The following is an 18,002-nucleotide window of genomic DNA, read 5'->3' as shown; positions in this document are numbered from 1 at the left end:
ATATTAAAAAAATATATATAATTTATATATTTTTCCCCTATACAACATTTTTTATATTGCTTATTTTATAATTAAATTCATTTGTTATAATTTGTAATTTGTAAACCATAAACCTATGAATTTATGTTCTAATATATTATTTGAAAGAGATTATGTAGGGGAGGCAATTCGTGGCGAGGGGGGCATTTTAGAGCATAACACCGGGTCAGTAGCGTACTGTATTTAGTGAGCATAATAACATCAATGGATACATTTGTTACATGGACCACAAAAAAGCAGGTGATTCAGCACTATCAGCCTAATCAACCAAAAAGCCTATGATGAAGCCTATGTTGCGCTTGGATTCATGGTGGGGATGGTGAGGGCAGAGGAGAGACCTGTGTGTGTTTTGTGTCTTAAACCGCTGGCAGCAGATAGCATGAGACCCAACAAAGTAGGAAGACACTTAGAGACAACACACCCCAGTCACGTTAATAAGCCACTCGACTTCTTTGAAAGAAAGCTCTAGATAAGTGACGAAGTAAGCCTGTTATAACAATTGCATGTGTATTTTATCTGTTTTGAACTTGCCGTTATTTGATCTTATTGGTTTAGAAATTGATATTTCAATAAAAAATACACTTGGTCGTTTTCGTTATCATTTTGTTGACAAGTGGGGCTTGAAAATTCGCCCACCCCCTTAAGTGGGGAATGACAGAAAATGTTTGAGAACCACTGCTTTATGGTGTGTGGTAGGAATTCACTGTGGCGTTATCTATTTTTAACACAAGGGTTTTGTGGCATTTTTCTTTTGTGTATGGTTCTGGAAGTCCTAACTCAACAAGAATATATTGTGGCATGGGCGGGGCGGCGGCTAACGACGGTCATGCCCTGCGGGGGTTCTCTATGTGTTCACCTTGTTGGGGAAGGTTGTTTGGGCTGGTGGCTTCGGCCATGTTTATGTGTGGAGTGTGTGTGATCTGTTGAATGTGCTCCGGGTCATGCTAAGACTGAATTGGGTCTGGGTCTCATGTAAATGGTTAAAGTACTCCCAGCCATTGCATTGGGCAGCAATTAAGCTCACTCGTCTCTCCAACATCCTTTCCGGCCGTAAAACGCTACAATATAAAGTGCCTTGCAAAAGTATTCACACACCTTAAACTTTTCCACATTTTGTCACGTTACATGTATTAAGCTACATTTACACAACAAATTAGAATTGGGCATCGAGATCTGCAGTGTAAACGAGGCTTTAGATGAGGTAAACGGGGCACAAGAGATCTATTCTTTATATTTATAGCCCTATTTACACTGCAGGTCTTGATGCCCAATTCTGATTTGTTGCCTATATCTGATTTTTTTTGACCATCTGTTTACATGTTCTTTCAACTATGACCCATTCATGATTCAAGTGTTTACACTTGCCAGACCATCTGAAACATCGCACATACTTAAAGGGAAGTTCTTGCGATACACATTAGCCAAGATGGATGAAGGCGAAATTTGCTTGACACTAGCTCTGCGATATATGCAATGTTCGCGAAATGTCACCATGGTTTTGAAACGGAGGAGGAGGAAAAAAAAACATAATTGCAGCCTGTGCATATGCTTCATTCACCAAATACTGAGGGGACCAAATACTGATTTTGCGATGTAGCCTAAATAAGCATTAATACAAGGCGGTAGGCTTTTCCTCTTCCATGTCACCTGCGATGTTATCATTCCACACGCGCTTCCACTGGAGAATAACATTATGTCATTAAACCGCAAAGAAGTCGCAGTTTTATTGACGTACAGAACACAATGCATCAGGAAAACCAATCAAACCAACCAAACCCCAACCACTGGATGCAGTGCCGGTCCCAAGCTTAGATAAAATGGGAGGGTTGCATCAGGAAGGGCATCCGGTGTAAAACCTGTGCCAAGTTGTAGTGTGGACTGGGTATTCTGCTTTGGCGACGCCTTGCCAGGAGCAGCCGAAAGACCAACAACACATACATTAGCACCACATCTTTATTCAGTTGCTCAGTGTAATTTTAAGTCATGGCCTTAAAAAATATCTTATGGGTTTTTATCCACTTGTCTATAATGCTTAATCCTGTGTGCAGGGTTGTGGGGGGCATAGAGCTTATCCCAGGAAAATTAGGGCACAAGGTGGTGTTCACTTTGGACAGGATGCCAATCCATGACCCATACAAACCCACACCTTTTCACACCCTACGCGCGATTGGGAATGCCAATTAGTCTAATATGCATATCTTTGGACTGTAGGAGGAAACTGGCGTCCCTGGAGGAAACCCATTAAGCATGGTGGGAACAGGCAAACTCCATGCACACAGAGCGGGACTCAAGCAAGGCCGGTACCCGAACCTGTACCCTGGAGGTGAAAGGTGACTAACCACTAAGCGACCATACCTTGGTGTAAGAAACACTTTAATTAAGTTTTTTTGCAGGCAGCTGAATTATCTGCAAAGGTCGCCATCTCTTCTCCAAAGCCAACCAGCCCTCAGTGGAGAAGAGATAATTCGACCTTCGCAGATAATTCAGCTGCCTGCAAAAAAACTTAATAAAAGTGTTCCTTACACCAAGGTATGGATGCTTAGTGGTTAGCACTGTAGGTAATAACACAACTTAAAATTACCCTTTTAAAATGACCTTTCTGAAGAGAGGGGTTGCTAGCTGAGCTTCTCTTAACATTAGCATAGTTTGCGCTTCATTAAGAAGTCAATTGTTCACAGTGTAGGAGTTTTTTTTTTTTTGGATATTTGAATTATTAGAATATCATTGAAAAATAGAATATCATGAAATGAGAATAACATGAAAAAGTTCATTTTTCTTTTGTGATTTCATTCACAAAGTATAACTCACATATACTTTACATTCAGTACATGTAAAGAGAAATATTTCAGGCCGTTTTAGTTTAAAATAAATTCTGGCTTGCTCATGGAAATACAAATTCTAGTCAACATATTAGAATATTTAATTTTGAGTTTGTGTTTTATATACTATAAATACCATAAAATCTCCCGAGCTAGTTCAGTACATGCAAACACAGTAATGGGGAATACAGCTGACTTGACATTTTTTCAGAAGGTGATCATCAACACTCTTCAGAGAAGGTCATTGCTGAATGGGTTGGCTCTTTGCAGAGTGCTGTATACTTTAGATGCCTATTCATGGAAAGTTGACTGGGAAAAGTGTGGTGGCAAAAGGTGCACAAGCAAAGTGCTGACCACAGCCTCAAGAAGACTCAAAACTTGGAAAAACTTCACAAGGAGTGGTGTTAGGCTGGAGTCAGTGCATTAAGAGCCACCACACACAGACATCTTCAGAAGCTGCAAATGCTGTAAAATTCCTCTTTTATACATTTTTAAAAATGAAATTAAATTTTGCATTTCATTGAAATTTAAGGTTACAGAGTCTAGAGGAAGAGAGAAGAGGCACAGAATCCAGTCCAGTGTGAAGTTTCCACAGTCTGGGATTATTTGGGGTGCCATGTCATCTGCTGGTGTTGCTCCACTGTGTTTTATCAATTCCAGAGTCAATGCAGCCATGTGGAAGAACTTCTGAAAACTTTATCGAGATGCTGATTTCTTTTCCTGCAGGACTTACAGTAGCATATGCCTACAGTGCAAAAAACTCCAGTACTGTGCTTAATTGGCCAGTCAACTCGGCTGACCTGAACACCTAGAGAATCTATGGGATGTTGTCTAGAGAAAGATGAGAAACACCTAGATCAACAATACAGATGAGCTAAAAGCTGCTACCAAAGCAACCTGTTTTCAATAATGACTCCATGTCATACAGTACATTCTATGAAAGGACCCCCACAAATAGTGTAAAAATTAGCATTATTTATTCATAATTTCTTTGTTGTAAATCCTTTTTGGAAATAATTTTAGGAAATATTTGAATATTTTGAGATTAGCTGTAAGCTATAATATTTGAAATCAAAACAAAGAAGTCTTGAAATATTTAACTTTACATATAATGTTTCTAAAATCTAAATCTGTTTGATTACCGCATGGGAGAGTGGCCAAAGTACTGCACGCACAGCAATCTGGCCCTGACGGAGAAAAGGTTGCTGTGTTTGCTGTTAAGGCCCACATTACCAGTGAGGCCAGCGACACTGAAGAGGGCCACATTGAAAAGCCTGCAGGATCTCAAATGAAATTCAAATTCAAATTTTATTTGTCACATACACAGCATGATATAAAGTAAAATGCTTATACAACTGCTGATGAACTAAAAATGTAAAAAGAAAGTTTCAGTATGAAATAAGAGAAATAAGAGAATTTTACAAATTAGAAATACAGTATATACGGTATAGAGAAATATGGAAATAAACTTTAGCTGTTTTTTAAATTTACATTATGTACAAATAATAAAATAATGAAAATAAATTAGTAGAGTAAAAATAGAAATATAAAAAATATAATAAAATATAGAAGAGATGAATTGGAATGTTGAACCATGTCCATTTATGGGCAAGATAATGTACCGAATTTGCAGAATAGCGTGCAAGGTTGCAGTTCAAAGTTCACAGTTCTATGGTGTGCGCAAAATGTGCAAATGTGTCATATTGTATGTAATGCGTTAATGTGTGTAATGTATGTGTCGCAGTTCAAAGTTCACAGTTCTGTAGTGTGCAAAATATGCAAGTGTGCCATATGAGCAATGTGATGGGTAGTGAAATTGTTTGTGAGAAAGCAGATCAGAGTGTTAAGTCCTATGTGGTGTTGTAATTGAGATTCCTTAGTCTCTCTGTATTGGCCCTCAGGGATTGAAATCGCTTTCCTGACTGCAACAGAGAGAACAGGATCTGCTGCAACTCTACCGTTCTAACGCTGTCAACTCACACCAACCTAAACATGTGAGTGGCACGTGAGCTGGGAAATGCCCCTCGCCCGGGGACCTTAAAGGTTAGCACGCTAAATAGTAAATACCGCAGATTCACCCGCCTAAGCTCATTTTACAAAAGTGAGTGGACTAAATACCTGCTGTTTCACCTAACTGAGCATGCAGGAAGGGTGATGCCCTGGGGACTTCAAAAACCGATGCTGTCTTTCAGGAGATCTTTCACTTCTGCCGAGCATCTGCCAGCATGTTCAAGCCGCCATATAAATAAATAAATTAAAAAATATATATATATATATATATGGTCAACTTGTGTTCCTCTCTAATTTTCTAGTCAGCAAATAACTGGAAATTAGGTTGAAGTTCTAGCTTGCAGTGAACCTCTATCTGTACTGGTCTTTCTGTGTCTTGCTTGCTTGCCAGCCACATTGAGGGCTGTCCTCTGTGACTTTGGACCTACCAGGAATTTTGAATAACAAGTATTGAATACATTTTATAACTGCAAACAGGCAACATGTTCATAAAATTCAGATCTGAAAAGATAACCGTATTGTGTATGCACATGCATTTTTATGTTAAATGAAATAAAACTTGCATTGTTTAGCCACGTTTATGAGGACCATTTTAGGCAATGTATGGGCGTGATGGTACTTCTCACCATGGCATTTAATAAAAAAAAGACTAGACATCCCACTTCTTCCAAAACGTCAAGCAGCCTACTGCAAGATGATTATTTAAACTAACTGGCTGGTTGCTACTCTGTATCAAGGCACTATGAGATAAGGTTAAACTTCTTGTATATTTGCTCACAGTTCTGACACAATCTAGAACTACCCCATGAGAAGAATGATGGTTACAAGGCAATGCAATACATTCATCCATCTTCTATACCATTTATCCTTTACAGGGTCATGGTGGGCCTGAAGCCTATGCCAGAAGACTTTGGGCACAAGACGCGGTACACACTGGACAGGGTAGCAATCCATCACAGGGCACGCGCGCGCACACACACACACACACACACTACAGGCTTTTTTTTATTAACACCAGTTAACCTAACGCACGTCTTTGAACAGTGTGAGGAAACCAGAATATCTAGAGGAAACCAACCAAAAGCACACAGACCTTAGGTATTAATAATCACTGCAGTAATTTTAACTTTGTGTAAGCTTATTGAAAGAATGACACAGCGCGTTTTTAATTTTGATGAAGGTATACAAGGTAATATTAATACATAACTCTCAGCAAATAGCTATTAGTATACTATACTAAAAAAGGTATAAAAGGAAATTAGAGGGAATCATAATGTGGCTGATGAAATTAATACAAGTATTTTTTATCTGAAATTTATAGATAAATGATAAGTTTACAGTGTAATGTAAGCAATATGGTGTCATGTATGACTGAGTGAAAATAATAAACAATCTAACTGGAATCCCTAATGAGAGTGATTTCAGTACAATTGATTTAATGCTATGCCTGTAGTGGTAAATACCCTACTCTTAATGATGATCAACACTAATTAGTGTAACGTTTTCACTGCAAGTGGCCTTTTTAACACTCCACAACGTGAAATTAATACAAACATTTTAATACTGTAGTGATAAACTGTAGAGTTTCTGTAGTGTCACCATGTATACTCCTAAAATGTTTTAGATATTGATGCAGTTCTGATTTAACAGTGAACAGATAACACCGAATTAACATGGCGTAAACATGGGACCTTGCTCAAATAATAATTCATAGAAACTGTTATTACACCGCATTAATTGTTGTAATGCGTCTTCCAGGGCACGGGATGCTTTGGAGACAGATTTGGCAACCATGAGTTGAGCGCAATAAATCAATGACTAATGAAACACTGACACAGTCTATTCGAAAATAGAATGTTTTTAGAATTATAAATAACATGTGTCCAGTCACCATTTATTCATTTTATCCAGTAACCTGTAAAACAACCTTACTAACAGAGAATATTGATGAATTTAAAATATAGCAAATATAGCACAAGTGCGACGGGTTTTTTTTTTTTTTACGTTCGGATGCTCTGAAAGCGGAAAGAATCACGTGACACTTTCGTCAATCTCCGGTTATCCATCGGGCGCGCGGCGCTTTGTGGAGACTTCATGGTACAGCACCGCTTGTCCTTCGTTAATCAATCGTCTGACTCTCACGAAAGTGTAAGGATTGCACGAGCTTTTGCGTCGGCCCAAACAGGTTTTTTAAGCCTAGGATATTAATAGGCTACATTTGGGTTTTTCGTTTTTCACCGTGTTTTATACATTCGTGATACCAGCAAATAGACTGCGGCTTATTGCCTATTAATCGTGGGACCTTTTGCTCGTAGAAGAAAAAGGTAAGGAACACACCGCGCTGGTATTTCGTATGCGAAAATGCAGAAGGGAATGCGACTCAATGATGGCCACATCACCTACCTTGGTCTTCTAGCAAAAAAGGACGGCACGAGGCGGGGCTGTCTAAGTAAGAAGAGCTCGGACAACACGAAATGGCACACCAAGTGGTTCGCCCTGCTGCAAAACATGCTATTTTATTTTGAGAATGAGTCGAGCTCGAGGCCTTCAGGATTGTACCTGTTGGAGGGTTGTGTGTGTGACCGGTCGCCATCGCCTAAGCCATCGCTCTCCGCCAAGGAGTGCTTAGAAAAACAGGTAGGACTGAAAAGAGGACAATTTGCTGTGTTTCCATCATCTCTCAATAAAAATTCTAGATGCAATTTAATTTGTAAACGTCTCCCTTAATGGGTGACGTTTACATATTTATTTGTAGAAAAAATAAAAAATAAATAAATATATATATATATATATATATATATATATATATATACACACACACACACACACACACAAACGCACAGAAACGAAATGATAAGCGCAACTGGGACTGCTGTGTCATGTATGCAGTCTATTTAAATGCCACGTTTGGTTTTGTGACATCTCCCTAACGTGGTGGGCTATATTGTGCTGCATAATGGGTAGTTGGTTACATAATATGTAGCATACAGTCTGGCTTAGATATTAATTATCCACATCTAAAGATCCAAAAGCTTCTATCATAATACTGAAAGACAAAAATAGAATAGTGTATACATATATTGGGTTTAAATCAGCAGATTAAATTAATCGTTGTCAAGTTTCTATCGCAACCAACACTTCACAAGTGTCTGCTTGGATGCTCTTCTTTTCCCCCAAGAGAAAATGATGATAAGGATGGTAGGTGATAAATCTCAGTCGCCATCATGCAGAAAAGTGACAACAAATCAGTGTGTGTTTGATGGGGTAATTTTCCTCTGTGATGTTATTAATAGCAAAATACCCTGTCAAACGGTTTATATACTCTTACTGACACCTCACACCTTTGGTTTTAAAGCTAGACTGTCATAATATTTTAAAAATTCAATTCCCCCAAGTGTTTCTTATCTATATTTAAAACCCAGTGTTTAACATTTAAGCTTAGTAGGATGTCCTGATAGCGATACCAGAATTGAGTATCGGTCTGATACTGTTTAAAATCTACGACTCATAAAAATTATTCTGATACTACCCAACTAGTACCAATTTAAGTTAGAGACAGCGCTCACTACACAAATTGCCACTACTTCAGTGTTGACAACTTCCATGAGGTGCTGAAGTGATAAAATGATACAGGGTGACACAGAATAACGGGAATTTTTAAAATGCGTAATGAAGCGACTTCACACACTGCACAGCAATTTTTAAAAAAATTATAAATTTCATCAATGTTTCGTAAATGGCCAGTTTTAGGTTTTAATTACTATGAATAAAATGTATTTCTTTTATCACTTTTAGATTTATTGGATTGTAAAAAAGTTCCTGTTTTTTGTGTCACCCTGTATAGATAGATAGATAGATAGATTACTTTACTAATCCTGAAGGGAAATTGTATAGTTACAGTAGCCAGTTCTCAAATTCTACAACAAGTAACCTACAAGCAAGCATTGCAGTAAGGAAAAGCAAAAAGAAAAAGATACACATTTTACATTTTAAGGTGTATTAATGAGGTAAAAATGGTGTCAATTTAAGGTGAATTAAAGAGGTAAAAAAGCTGTCAAATAATATGGATATACAGCTTCTATATGTGCATGATAATTGTATATCTAGATTGGAACAAAACTGTATATACATGTGGAATATACATGGAATGTCTATGACTGCCGCGCACTCTGTCGCGGCAAACGGCGACAGCCAAAATAAATCAGTCGCAATTCAAAGTAATTTGTGAAATTACAGCCAGGTGGCGCAAAGGGACATTTTGGAAAACGGCTGCAATTAAATTTGTTTAGACAGACTCTGTTTCTATCTGTCTATTGTTATTATTAAAGAAAATACCACAAACAGCTCAAGGGCTTGTAAAAACATTTTTTTTTTTTAATGGTAAAAATGTCAATTTTGGAGTCAGTGGTCCGAGCACAACGTAATGATCTTTGTATGATAAAATGGATCGTGGCATGAATCTACACTAGGCGCTTCAGTTTTAAATATTCATTTAACGCTGAACGCAAACAGCAAAAGAACATGATAACAATAATCTAAAAAATAATTATCATCTTGATTTTAGCTGTTTATGTCCAGCGTTGAATAATTATTTAATTAATAATAATTAAAGCTGCTCACATCATGCGCTTTCACTTAAAAAAATCCAGTGTTTAATCAGCAAGTATATGTCGCCTTTCTTTATGATACATGAATATTCTGACTGAAACAAAGCTGCTCGTGTTGGCTCATATCGGGAGCATTTTGATTAAAGGGGAGAGGAAAAGTAAAAGTGTGTACAAACAACATAGCACAATGCATGTGTGTGAATGGCTAAAATGTGGTTGTGAATAAATCTTTTAGTGAACGTAAAATGTTCGCGTGTACCCGCGGTGCGTGTGCGCTCTTTCCATTTGCCGAGTTTTGATCCAAAGTCAGGTGAACGCGCGCCCCGATATAAGACATTTATAAGAGATTTATTTTTCTGAGAAATATAACAAACACACATTTATACGTGTTAAATAAGCGCTATATTTGCAGCGCTCTGCGAAACGCACACCGATGTGAAGCGCCTTATATCTCAGTCAAAATATACAAATGTTTTAGCTGTGTAGTGGACCACGCACGCACAACCTCTCGCGGGCGCGCCTTTCTCTGAATACGCCGTTTTAACGGGGGTGGGGATAAGAAACACTAATGATTATGAATGCATCGGGGAAAACAGCAAGGAAACTGACTGGCCATTTTAATAATTCATTGAGAAGTTGATGTCTTTCCGTTTCGGCTGTGAGTGGATGCGCTGTGGTAATCCACGTTTTATACGAATTACATAAGCTGATTTTTTCTCCATTAGTTTATAGAAAAAGCAGACATTTTGCTTTCTGTAAGTATATATTTTTTACGTCTGTGAGACGAGTATAAATGGAGTTTCAAATCATTTTCTGACGCGCTCAAGTTCACAGAAACCGATACAGAATAGCGCTGTATCCCTGTTTGCTTTCATTATTGTACATCATAACGTTTTCTCCTCATTGTGCGTGCACTTAAATAAAAGTAAAGTCTTATAAAGGCTATGTAGCTTATATAGCTTTATTATATAGTTTTTGCCCATTAATCTGACAACACCTGTGACTCACCCAAGTTTTCTGATACACACAGCCAGAGTTTTCTGGCTATGCGAGTGTTACACATAATAAAATATAAAGGCTTACTGTGTTAACGTTTACTTTGTTTAAATTCTATGGAACTAAAAAACGCCTATATTTAAGTTAAAAAAATTTGACTGTAATTGTAGTACTGTGAAGAAAAATTCGTTTAATGTTTCACTTGTATTTTATAAGGTTTTTGCCGGCAGTGGTACAGCACAACTGGGGTGCTATGTAAATGTAATTTGTTTGTTTTCATAATTTCTTAAAGAACAGTATGATGATCATAACAGCCTACTGCATTTAATTCTTATAATAACGCAAAAACACATCAACATCTGCTGACGCAGTAGCAGGTCCTGAAAATGGTAGAATTTTTATGGTCATTTATTTTCGTTTATTTCAGTTAATAAATCAACTACAAATTTAAAGAACACAAAATATAAGATGACAAAAAACATACATGCGTAGCTTTTCTAATTACAGATGATAAAATCTAAAGGCTTACTGTGTTAACGTTTACTTTGCTTAAATTCGATCCTAATAAGATTTCATTTAAATTCTACAGTACATTTGTACTGTAATTTTAATACTGTGATTATGAATTCGTTTAACTACAATGTTTCACTTGCTTTTATGTTGCTACTATGTGCAGCTCTAACGGAGCGCGGCTCATTAATCCTTGAGAGCATGAACTGATGCCCGAGGCGTCAGTCTATAGTTATATAGCGCCACTCAGCGGTAGAAGCCAGCAAACGCACAAACCCAAATGTTGCCACCGTGAGGCGGGGCGGTAAAACCAGAATACCGCATAAGTAACATCTGTAAGGTGCACCTGCAAAGAAGTAATAGAAAGAATGAACACAAGTGTATAACCAGCAAATATTAATAAAAGAAGAATAAAATTAATGAAGATTATAGTGCAATGATGACAGAATGTATAAAATGTAGATGGGCCTATTTATTGTGATATCAAAGAAGGAGATTACTCTCTTTTCACACAGAACAGAATTATTGTATAGTTTAAATGCGGTTATAAAAAAAAAAAAAAAAAACCTGCGCTAAAAATGAATCCGCCTCACTGGTTTCAATGAATCAGTCTGGGAGCACGATGAGGTCTGGGAGAAAATGATGGTCCAGTAACATTGTACTGATGGCGAATAATCCTAATTTCAGAAGTATCCTCAATAAAACAGTTCACAGTTCAAGAAGGAGGAAAACTTTGACAACACGACGTCCGGGATTCCTCTCTCAAACGTAGTTTGCAGTCTAAGTAAAGTCAACATCCATGCTTGTGTGTGTGTGTAAGAAAGCCCCTCTCCTGAAAGGGTTGACTCCTTTAAAAGGTACAGTGTAGGTTAATTAGTTTTATTTTTACTTCATATTGGAGTTTCCATTATTTCTTAGGGGGAAATTTGTCAAAATGGTGTCCAGGATTTCCATCGTGATTTAAAGATGCCTGATATCTGAGAGATTTATTTTCTTAGGGACGGCTATGGTTTTTGGCCACATGGTGGCAGTGTTGGGAAAGGGGACAGATTTAGTCTGTGGCTTGGTATGCTTTATATTATATATTAGTGTCAAAGCTGTATAAGATTTTGACGGTCCTTGACTTACGGACAAATCCAACTTATGAAAAATTCCGACCTACATGCTCATGGAAAAGAACTCATTCATTACTAGAGGACTTACTGTATTTAACTGTTTTGCTATATTTTTTATTACATCATTACTTTTACCCTTTACTCTCAACATTTTGTTTTTAGGTGCTTTTTTAATTAACATAAAATGATTAAGGACAGAAACATCTAATATATTTAATATCTTGTATTCAGTATGCTGCATTGTATTCAAAGCACATAAAAAGCCGCACATAAAGCCACACCTGGCAGCGTGTTTATATAAAGGGTTCTGATACCTTGGCACTTCGATTGATCATAAGGTAGCATTGGAGCTCAGTTTATTTTGTGTTTCAGTTTTCATTTGTTTCCTTTTAAGTTTTTTAATTAATAATCCCTATCTCCAAACGGAAAGGTCTTCCCGTGCCTGTCATAAGCACCCTCACCACCTCTAATTTCATTGGCCCCCTCTGTAGCACTGCATCAGGGCTCTTATAACCATTATAACATCTCGTGGTGCAAGTCTCCATACCGCGCCACTGTAACAGAATAGTCACCCCATCAAAGGAGCCTGCGGGCTTGGAGAGGGTGCAGGAAATGGTTGAGGGTCAAGCGAGAGTGCTTGATAAGCACAAGGAAGCACTAACCGCGTTAATTTCGTAGATGCATGGGATTAATAAGTGCCTCGAGATAATTTTTGGGCAGTTCGAGGCGCCCGCCACTTCCGGGTTTACATCTGGCCGCGAGTCGATTCCAGAGTCTACCCCATTTGGTGGCCGAAACTCGACTACCACCCCCACAGCCTTATGCAGGCAAATCAGAGAGGTGCAATGAGCTAGCCATACGTGATCCTTCACAGGATCTGGAGGAATTTTAAAGGCTAGCTATCTGGGTGTGGTAAGACCCAAAAGTCAAGGCAGGACCCTGTCATGCAGGGCTCTTCCTACCAGCTACGCTCTAAGGGACCAGGATCCGGAAAGCCCGACCTGAGGCGCTAATCGTTTCAGGGGCCATGGGCAATTTTATTGACGGGAGGCTAGCCTCGGCACTGGGCATTTCAGTTTGCTTGCTTCCTTCAACCATCACGTTGGTCTCTCTGGCTGGCCAGCCAATTAAGGGTGTGTGACGCAAAGGACGGCCCCAGTGATACTACGGCTCAAACATCATTTCGAGCAAATCTCGAAATTGTTTGGTAACTCGGATGCCAGGGCAGAGAGTAGTGCTGGGGTTCCCCTGGCTATGTCGTCACAACTCTCGCATTGACTGGCCGACCCGTTCCATCTCGAACTGCCGATGTCAGTGTAAAAGGGGTGGTACTGTAACAATGTAGCTTGTTTGGCAAATGGTGTTTGGCCTAATGGGTTTAATCCTAACAGTACTGTAGATAGATTCATGAATCCCCCCAAAAACTTACTTAACAGCAACCATTTAATAAGCATGTTTTTCCTATGCTTTTATTCAATAGTGTAATTTTATTATAAGAATGAGTTTTAATTTCAGTTTAAAACGTTTGTGTACGTAGAGGGGAAGTAAAAGTGCCCTCAATCTTATCTCAGTTTTTTATGCCACAAGGGTATGAGCCAAATAAGTCTTGTGCTTGGGCTGAACCTTAGAAATGGCCAAACTAGCTACTGCTGTAGTTTCAACTGCCATAAACAACATTCTTCTTGCCATATACATCATTCGTTCCTCATTCTTCTCATAGATCCCCACAAAGGTGAGTTATCATCACTATAACTTACTTTTCGTTAAGATCCAGGATATCCAGCTTCCTACCACTAATAGTGGCCTATGGATTTCTCTACCTTAGTCTTCTTCTTCTTCTTTGTCTTTCAGCTGTTCCCTTTCAGGGGTCACCACAGCGAATCATCTGCCTCCATCTAACCCTATCCTCTACATCCTTTTCTCTCACGCCAACTAACTTTATGTCCTCTCTCACTGCATCCATAAATCTCCTCTTTGGTCTTCCTCTAGACCTCCTGCCTGGCAGTTCAAACCTCAGCATCCTTCTACTGATATATTCACAATCTCTCCTCTAAACATGTCCAAACCACCTCAATCTGGCCTCTCTGATTTTATCTCTAAAACATTTAACATGGGTTGTCCCTCTGATGAACTCATTCTTGAATGATTGTTATTCTCTACCTTAATAGAGAATATTAATATTTTCCTTTATATTTTCCTAAAAAGATAATGGCCATGAATGTCAAACTCAAACTTGTCGATGCAAAAAACTAAACAAACTGAGCAAACACACACAAAAAAATAGCAAGCAATGAAGCAGTGAAATAAAAAAGTCCATGTCAATATATTCTTATAGAAATGTTCATTAAAAGGATTATACTAAAAGAAAGGCACAAATGTACACAACACATGGACACAGAAAATCTGAAGCAGATGAGCAGCCAGACAAATCGTTCTCCTGATCAGCGATTATTGCTGATGAAGCATCTCGACCATCTGCTTTCTTTTGCGGCCTTGTGTCTATACTATGCCCTTTATGTGAGGATAGGATTTAATTTAATGTATGCACTCAAAAAAGGGTGTGTGTGTGTGTGTGTAATAGAGAGAAAGAGAGAGAGAAATAAAAAGAGCAGAAGACTGCAGTGATAAACAGAGCAAAGAATAAAATGTTATGGATTAGTAACTGATGAAGCACCAGGAAAAGCACAAAGACAAATCTTGCGCATGAATGATTTCACCACACACGACAAGCACAGTATCATGTGCTAAAAATCCTTTTTAGTGTGTGTGTTAGAAACGCATATTTACATTTAGGCATTTGGCAGACGCTCTTATCCAGAGCGACTTACATTTTTATGTCATTACACATCTGAGCAGTTAAGGGTTAAGAGCCTTGCTCAAGAGCCCAACAGTGACAACCCAGTGGTGGGGTTTGAACCTGCAATCTTCTGAACCGTAGTCCAATGCCTTAACCACTGAGCTACATCTGGCTGTATTCCCACAATTAGAACATGTGTTAAGTTCAAAAAGGTGACGCAGGAAATGCTGGAGATTTGCTTTCATTGTAAAACGTCTATGGTTTTGTATTCCAAAATAATTATGCTATTCTTTTTGGTTACAATTCTAATACCACTTAGGTTTAGATATGCAAATTGGTTCGCCAGTGCTCCTGTCCATTTTAAAGGGTTAATGTCTTAAGTTTAAGCTTATTTTGAATCTTATGTTAGTATTTAACTGTTCTTCAGCCATCAGTGATTGATACATCGCCAGCATCTTGGACCAGCCTTGGACTGTAGAAATTGAAGTTAAATGGTTCCAAAGGGCCATTATTGATTAGAGTCTAAAAGATATGTTTGCATGAATATCTTAAGCTGTACATTTATTTATTGGGTCCTAATTTAAAAGCACAAGTGATGATGATCTTAACAACTGATGCCATAGGTGCACACCTACAGCTTAACCTTAAGAGTGAATGAAGAAAATGCCTTTCTCCAAACTGCATACATGATGATGTCACATGTATGCAACTGCAGTGCAGTTTTGGGAAATAATATGCTTGCCTTTCTGAGTTCTTGCCTCAACCTTGCTCAAGACACTTGACAGTCACAGCAGCACTCCAACAGATATATAAACCAGGCGGCTTCAAACTAAATATTAAAAGGTACGGAACTGATTTCTATTCAGGTTCTATGGAGCGGTGATAGTAAGCAAAGAACTTTTATTAAACTTGCTCATAATTTACGATGGAGATTTATGTTTAAGGCAGTCTGAGACAAAATACATTGAAACCAGTGCTTGAACTTTTAAGCAACATGCATACCGTAGTGTCAGAAAGATTTAAAATACATTACAAGTTAGTACCTGATGTTAATACTTCGTACAACCCCAAGACAGCACTTAATCTCCTCCTGTCTTTCTAGATCATCCAGAGTCCTGAGTCCTCTCTTATGGACTCTCCTCTTTCAATTTAATACAATTCAATTTTATTTATATAGCGCCTTTAACAATTATTATTGTCTCAAAGCAGCATTACACAATCAAAAGCTTTCCAGCTTACCCCACATGGGGTGCTTTTTCTGCATAATAGTCTTTTGTTTTACGCCAGACCCAAAGACTGATTGTTTCCAAAAAATTATTTCTTAGTCTCATCTGACCACAGCACACGGTTCTAGTTGAAGTCCCAGTAAACTCCAAATGTTTGTTTGTCATTGTAGGTGAGAAAAGGCTTTCTTCTTGCATGCCTCCCAAACAACTTGTTGGCATGTAGATAGCACCTGATGGTTGTTATAAAGACTTTGTGACCCCAGGATGTAATTTTTTCATGCAATTCTCCAACAGTGAGGTTTGGAGATTTTTTTTTACTTATTATCTTCCTCAAAGTGTGTGTTGGCAAGATAAACTTGGGTCCTCATACAGTCTTGTTTCTCACCGTTCCAATTGTTTCAGACTTTATAATGATTTCTCTGACTGTAGATATGGGCAAGTTTAGGCGATTGACCTTTTTTTTGTAGCCATTGCCTGAGTTATGAAGGTTACCTGCCTTACTTGAATGGGGTGTTCTTTTGTCTTTCCCATGTTGAAGAGTAAATAAGAGAAATAGGCTTCTATGTCACATTATATTTATACCACAGAGAAACAGGAAGTCACGAGTTATCAATTAAAAGGTTTTAGATATTCTGATCAACTTTTTAACTACAGTAAAAATTGGTGATGGTCCACAGAAATGGTCCAATTACAATTATTTTATCAAAATTGTTAGGGGTTGTCATGTAGCGGTTGACGGCGTGGCATAAATGCAGGAAGTCAAGTGAAGATTGAAATATATTTTTTATTTAGTCCGAAAACAAAACTGAAACAAGTTTGACAACGAGTTTGAGCACAACCATACTTAACATAACAGAGACAACAACAATTAATGCTAGACGCCTGACTGACTTTCAGTCAGAATGAAGTCTAACAGAAACTAAACTGAAGCAAAGCAACCATCAATGGGAGTTTTGGTGCCCTCTAGGGATTAACCCTTACAGGGGTGCGAATAATTGTGTCGCAGGTGATTTTTGTAAAAAACAGCATGGTTTCTTTTGTATTTTTTTTTATTCACTCGAGTTAAAGGTTAGATTTTTCTAAAATTTTTAAAGCATGGCAAGATTTTGGGCATACACACTGGCACATATGCATGCAACCTAGTACACATTTAGAGCTCATTGAGCTGAACAACTTTTACATTGCGTGTCATGGGCTCTATTCAACAGGAAGTCGGTTATTTTTGGTCATTTGCAGAACACTCCCAAAAGAAATCGATACACTCTTTATACAATTGGAAATTTATACGATCGCCATCAAACCGGACCTTGTGATCTTTTGTGGAGGAATTTTTGATATCCCAAATGGGTCAGTCGTAACAACGCCTTAAACTTATGTCGAAAAGTGGTTAATAACTTTCTGTTGATCATATTGAATGACCTCACCGTGAGTGACATCATAGTGTGATGCTTTTTTCCCCAGCATCCGTGGCGTTTTGTAGGTCTTGACATAGAAATTCCCCTTCCTTATCATTCAGGGCTTTTTGGAGGTCTTAACATGCTCAAAAGTTCATGAAAATGAGCAGACTGATCGGAATCTGTGGTCATGAGAATGCGTGAAAGGTCTGGGCCCCACGCACAAGATTTTGCTGCATACTTATACACACTATGGGCTCTACTCAACAGAAAATCAGTTATTTTGGGTAGTTTGCAAAATTAAGCCTAGGGCTGGGCGATATGCCAAAAAATTAAAATCTAGTTTTTTTTTCATAAAGTTTGGCCAATTCCCGATTTAGATTTAGATTTTTTTTAAATGTGTAACTAGTCAACTTAAAACATTACAACAACATGACTGAAGTAACATTCTTTATAAGTAACTTGAAAAACCATCTGGTTACGGAACAT

At 38.1% G+C, this 18,002-nt stretch overlaps 1 protein-coding gene across 4 annotated transcripts in view; it reads left to right on the top strand.

Annotated features, from left to right (window-relative positions):
- Positions 1-6,992: 6,992 nt before the first annotated feature.
- Positions 6,993-18,002, top strand: part of rasgrf1 (Ras protein specific guanine nucleotide releasing factor 1) — a 560,812-nt gene continuing 549,802 nt past the window's right edge. For all 4 annotated transcript variants that reach the window (XM_053500654.1, XM_053500653.1, XM_053500656.1 and 1 more), the window contains exon 1: positions 6,993-7,505. In XM_053500654.1, the coding sequence (XP_053356629.1) occupies positions 7,230-7,505 (276 nt within the window). In that variant the 5' untranslated portion in view covers positions 6,993-7,229. The remainder of the gene's footprint in view (positions 7,506-18,002) is intronic.

The sequence above is a fragment of the Clarias gariepinus genome, chromosome 7 (genome assembly GCF_024256425.1).
Source record: "Clarias gariepinus isolate MV-2021 ecotype Netherlands chromosome 7, CGAR_prim_01v2, whole genome shotgun sequence".
Lineage (NCBI taxonomy): Eukaryota > Metazoa > Chordata > Actinopteri > Siluriformes > Clariidae > Clarias > Clarias gariepinus.
This window is presented reverse-complemented; position numbering and strand designations above follow the sequence as displayed.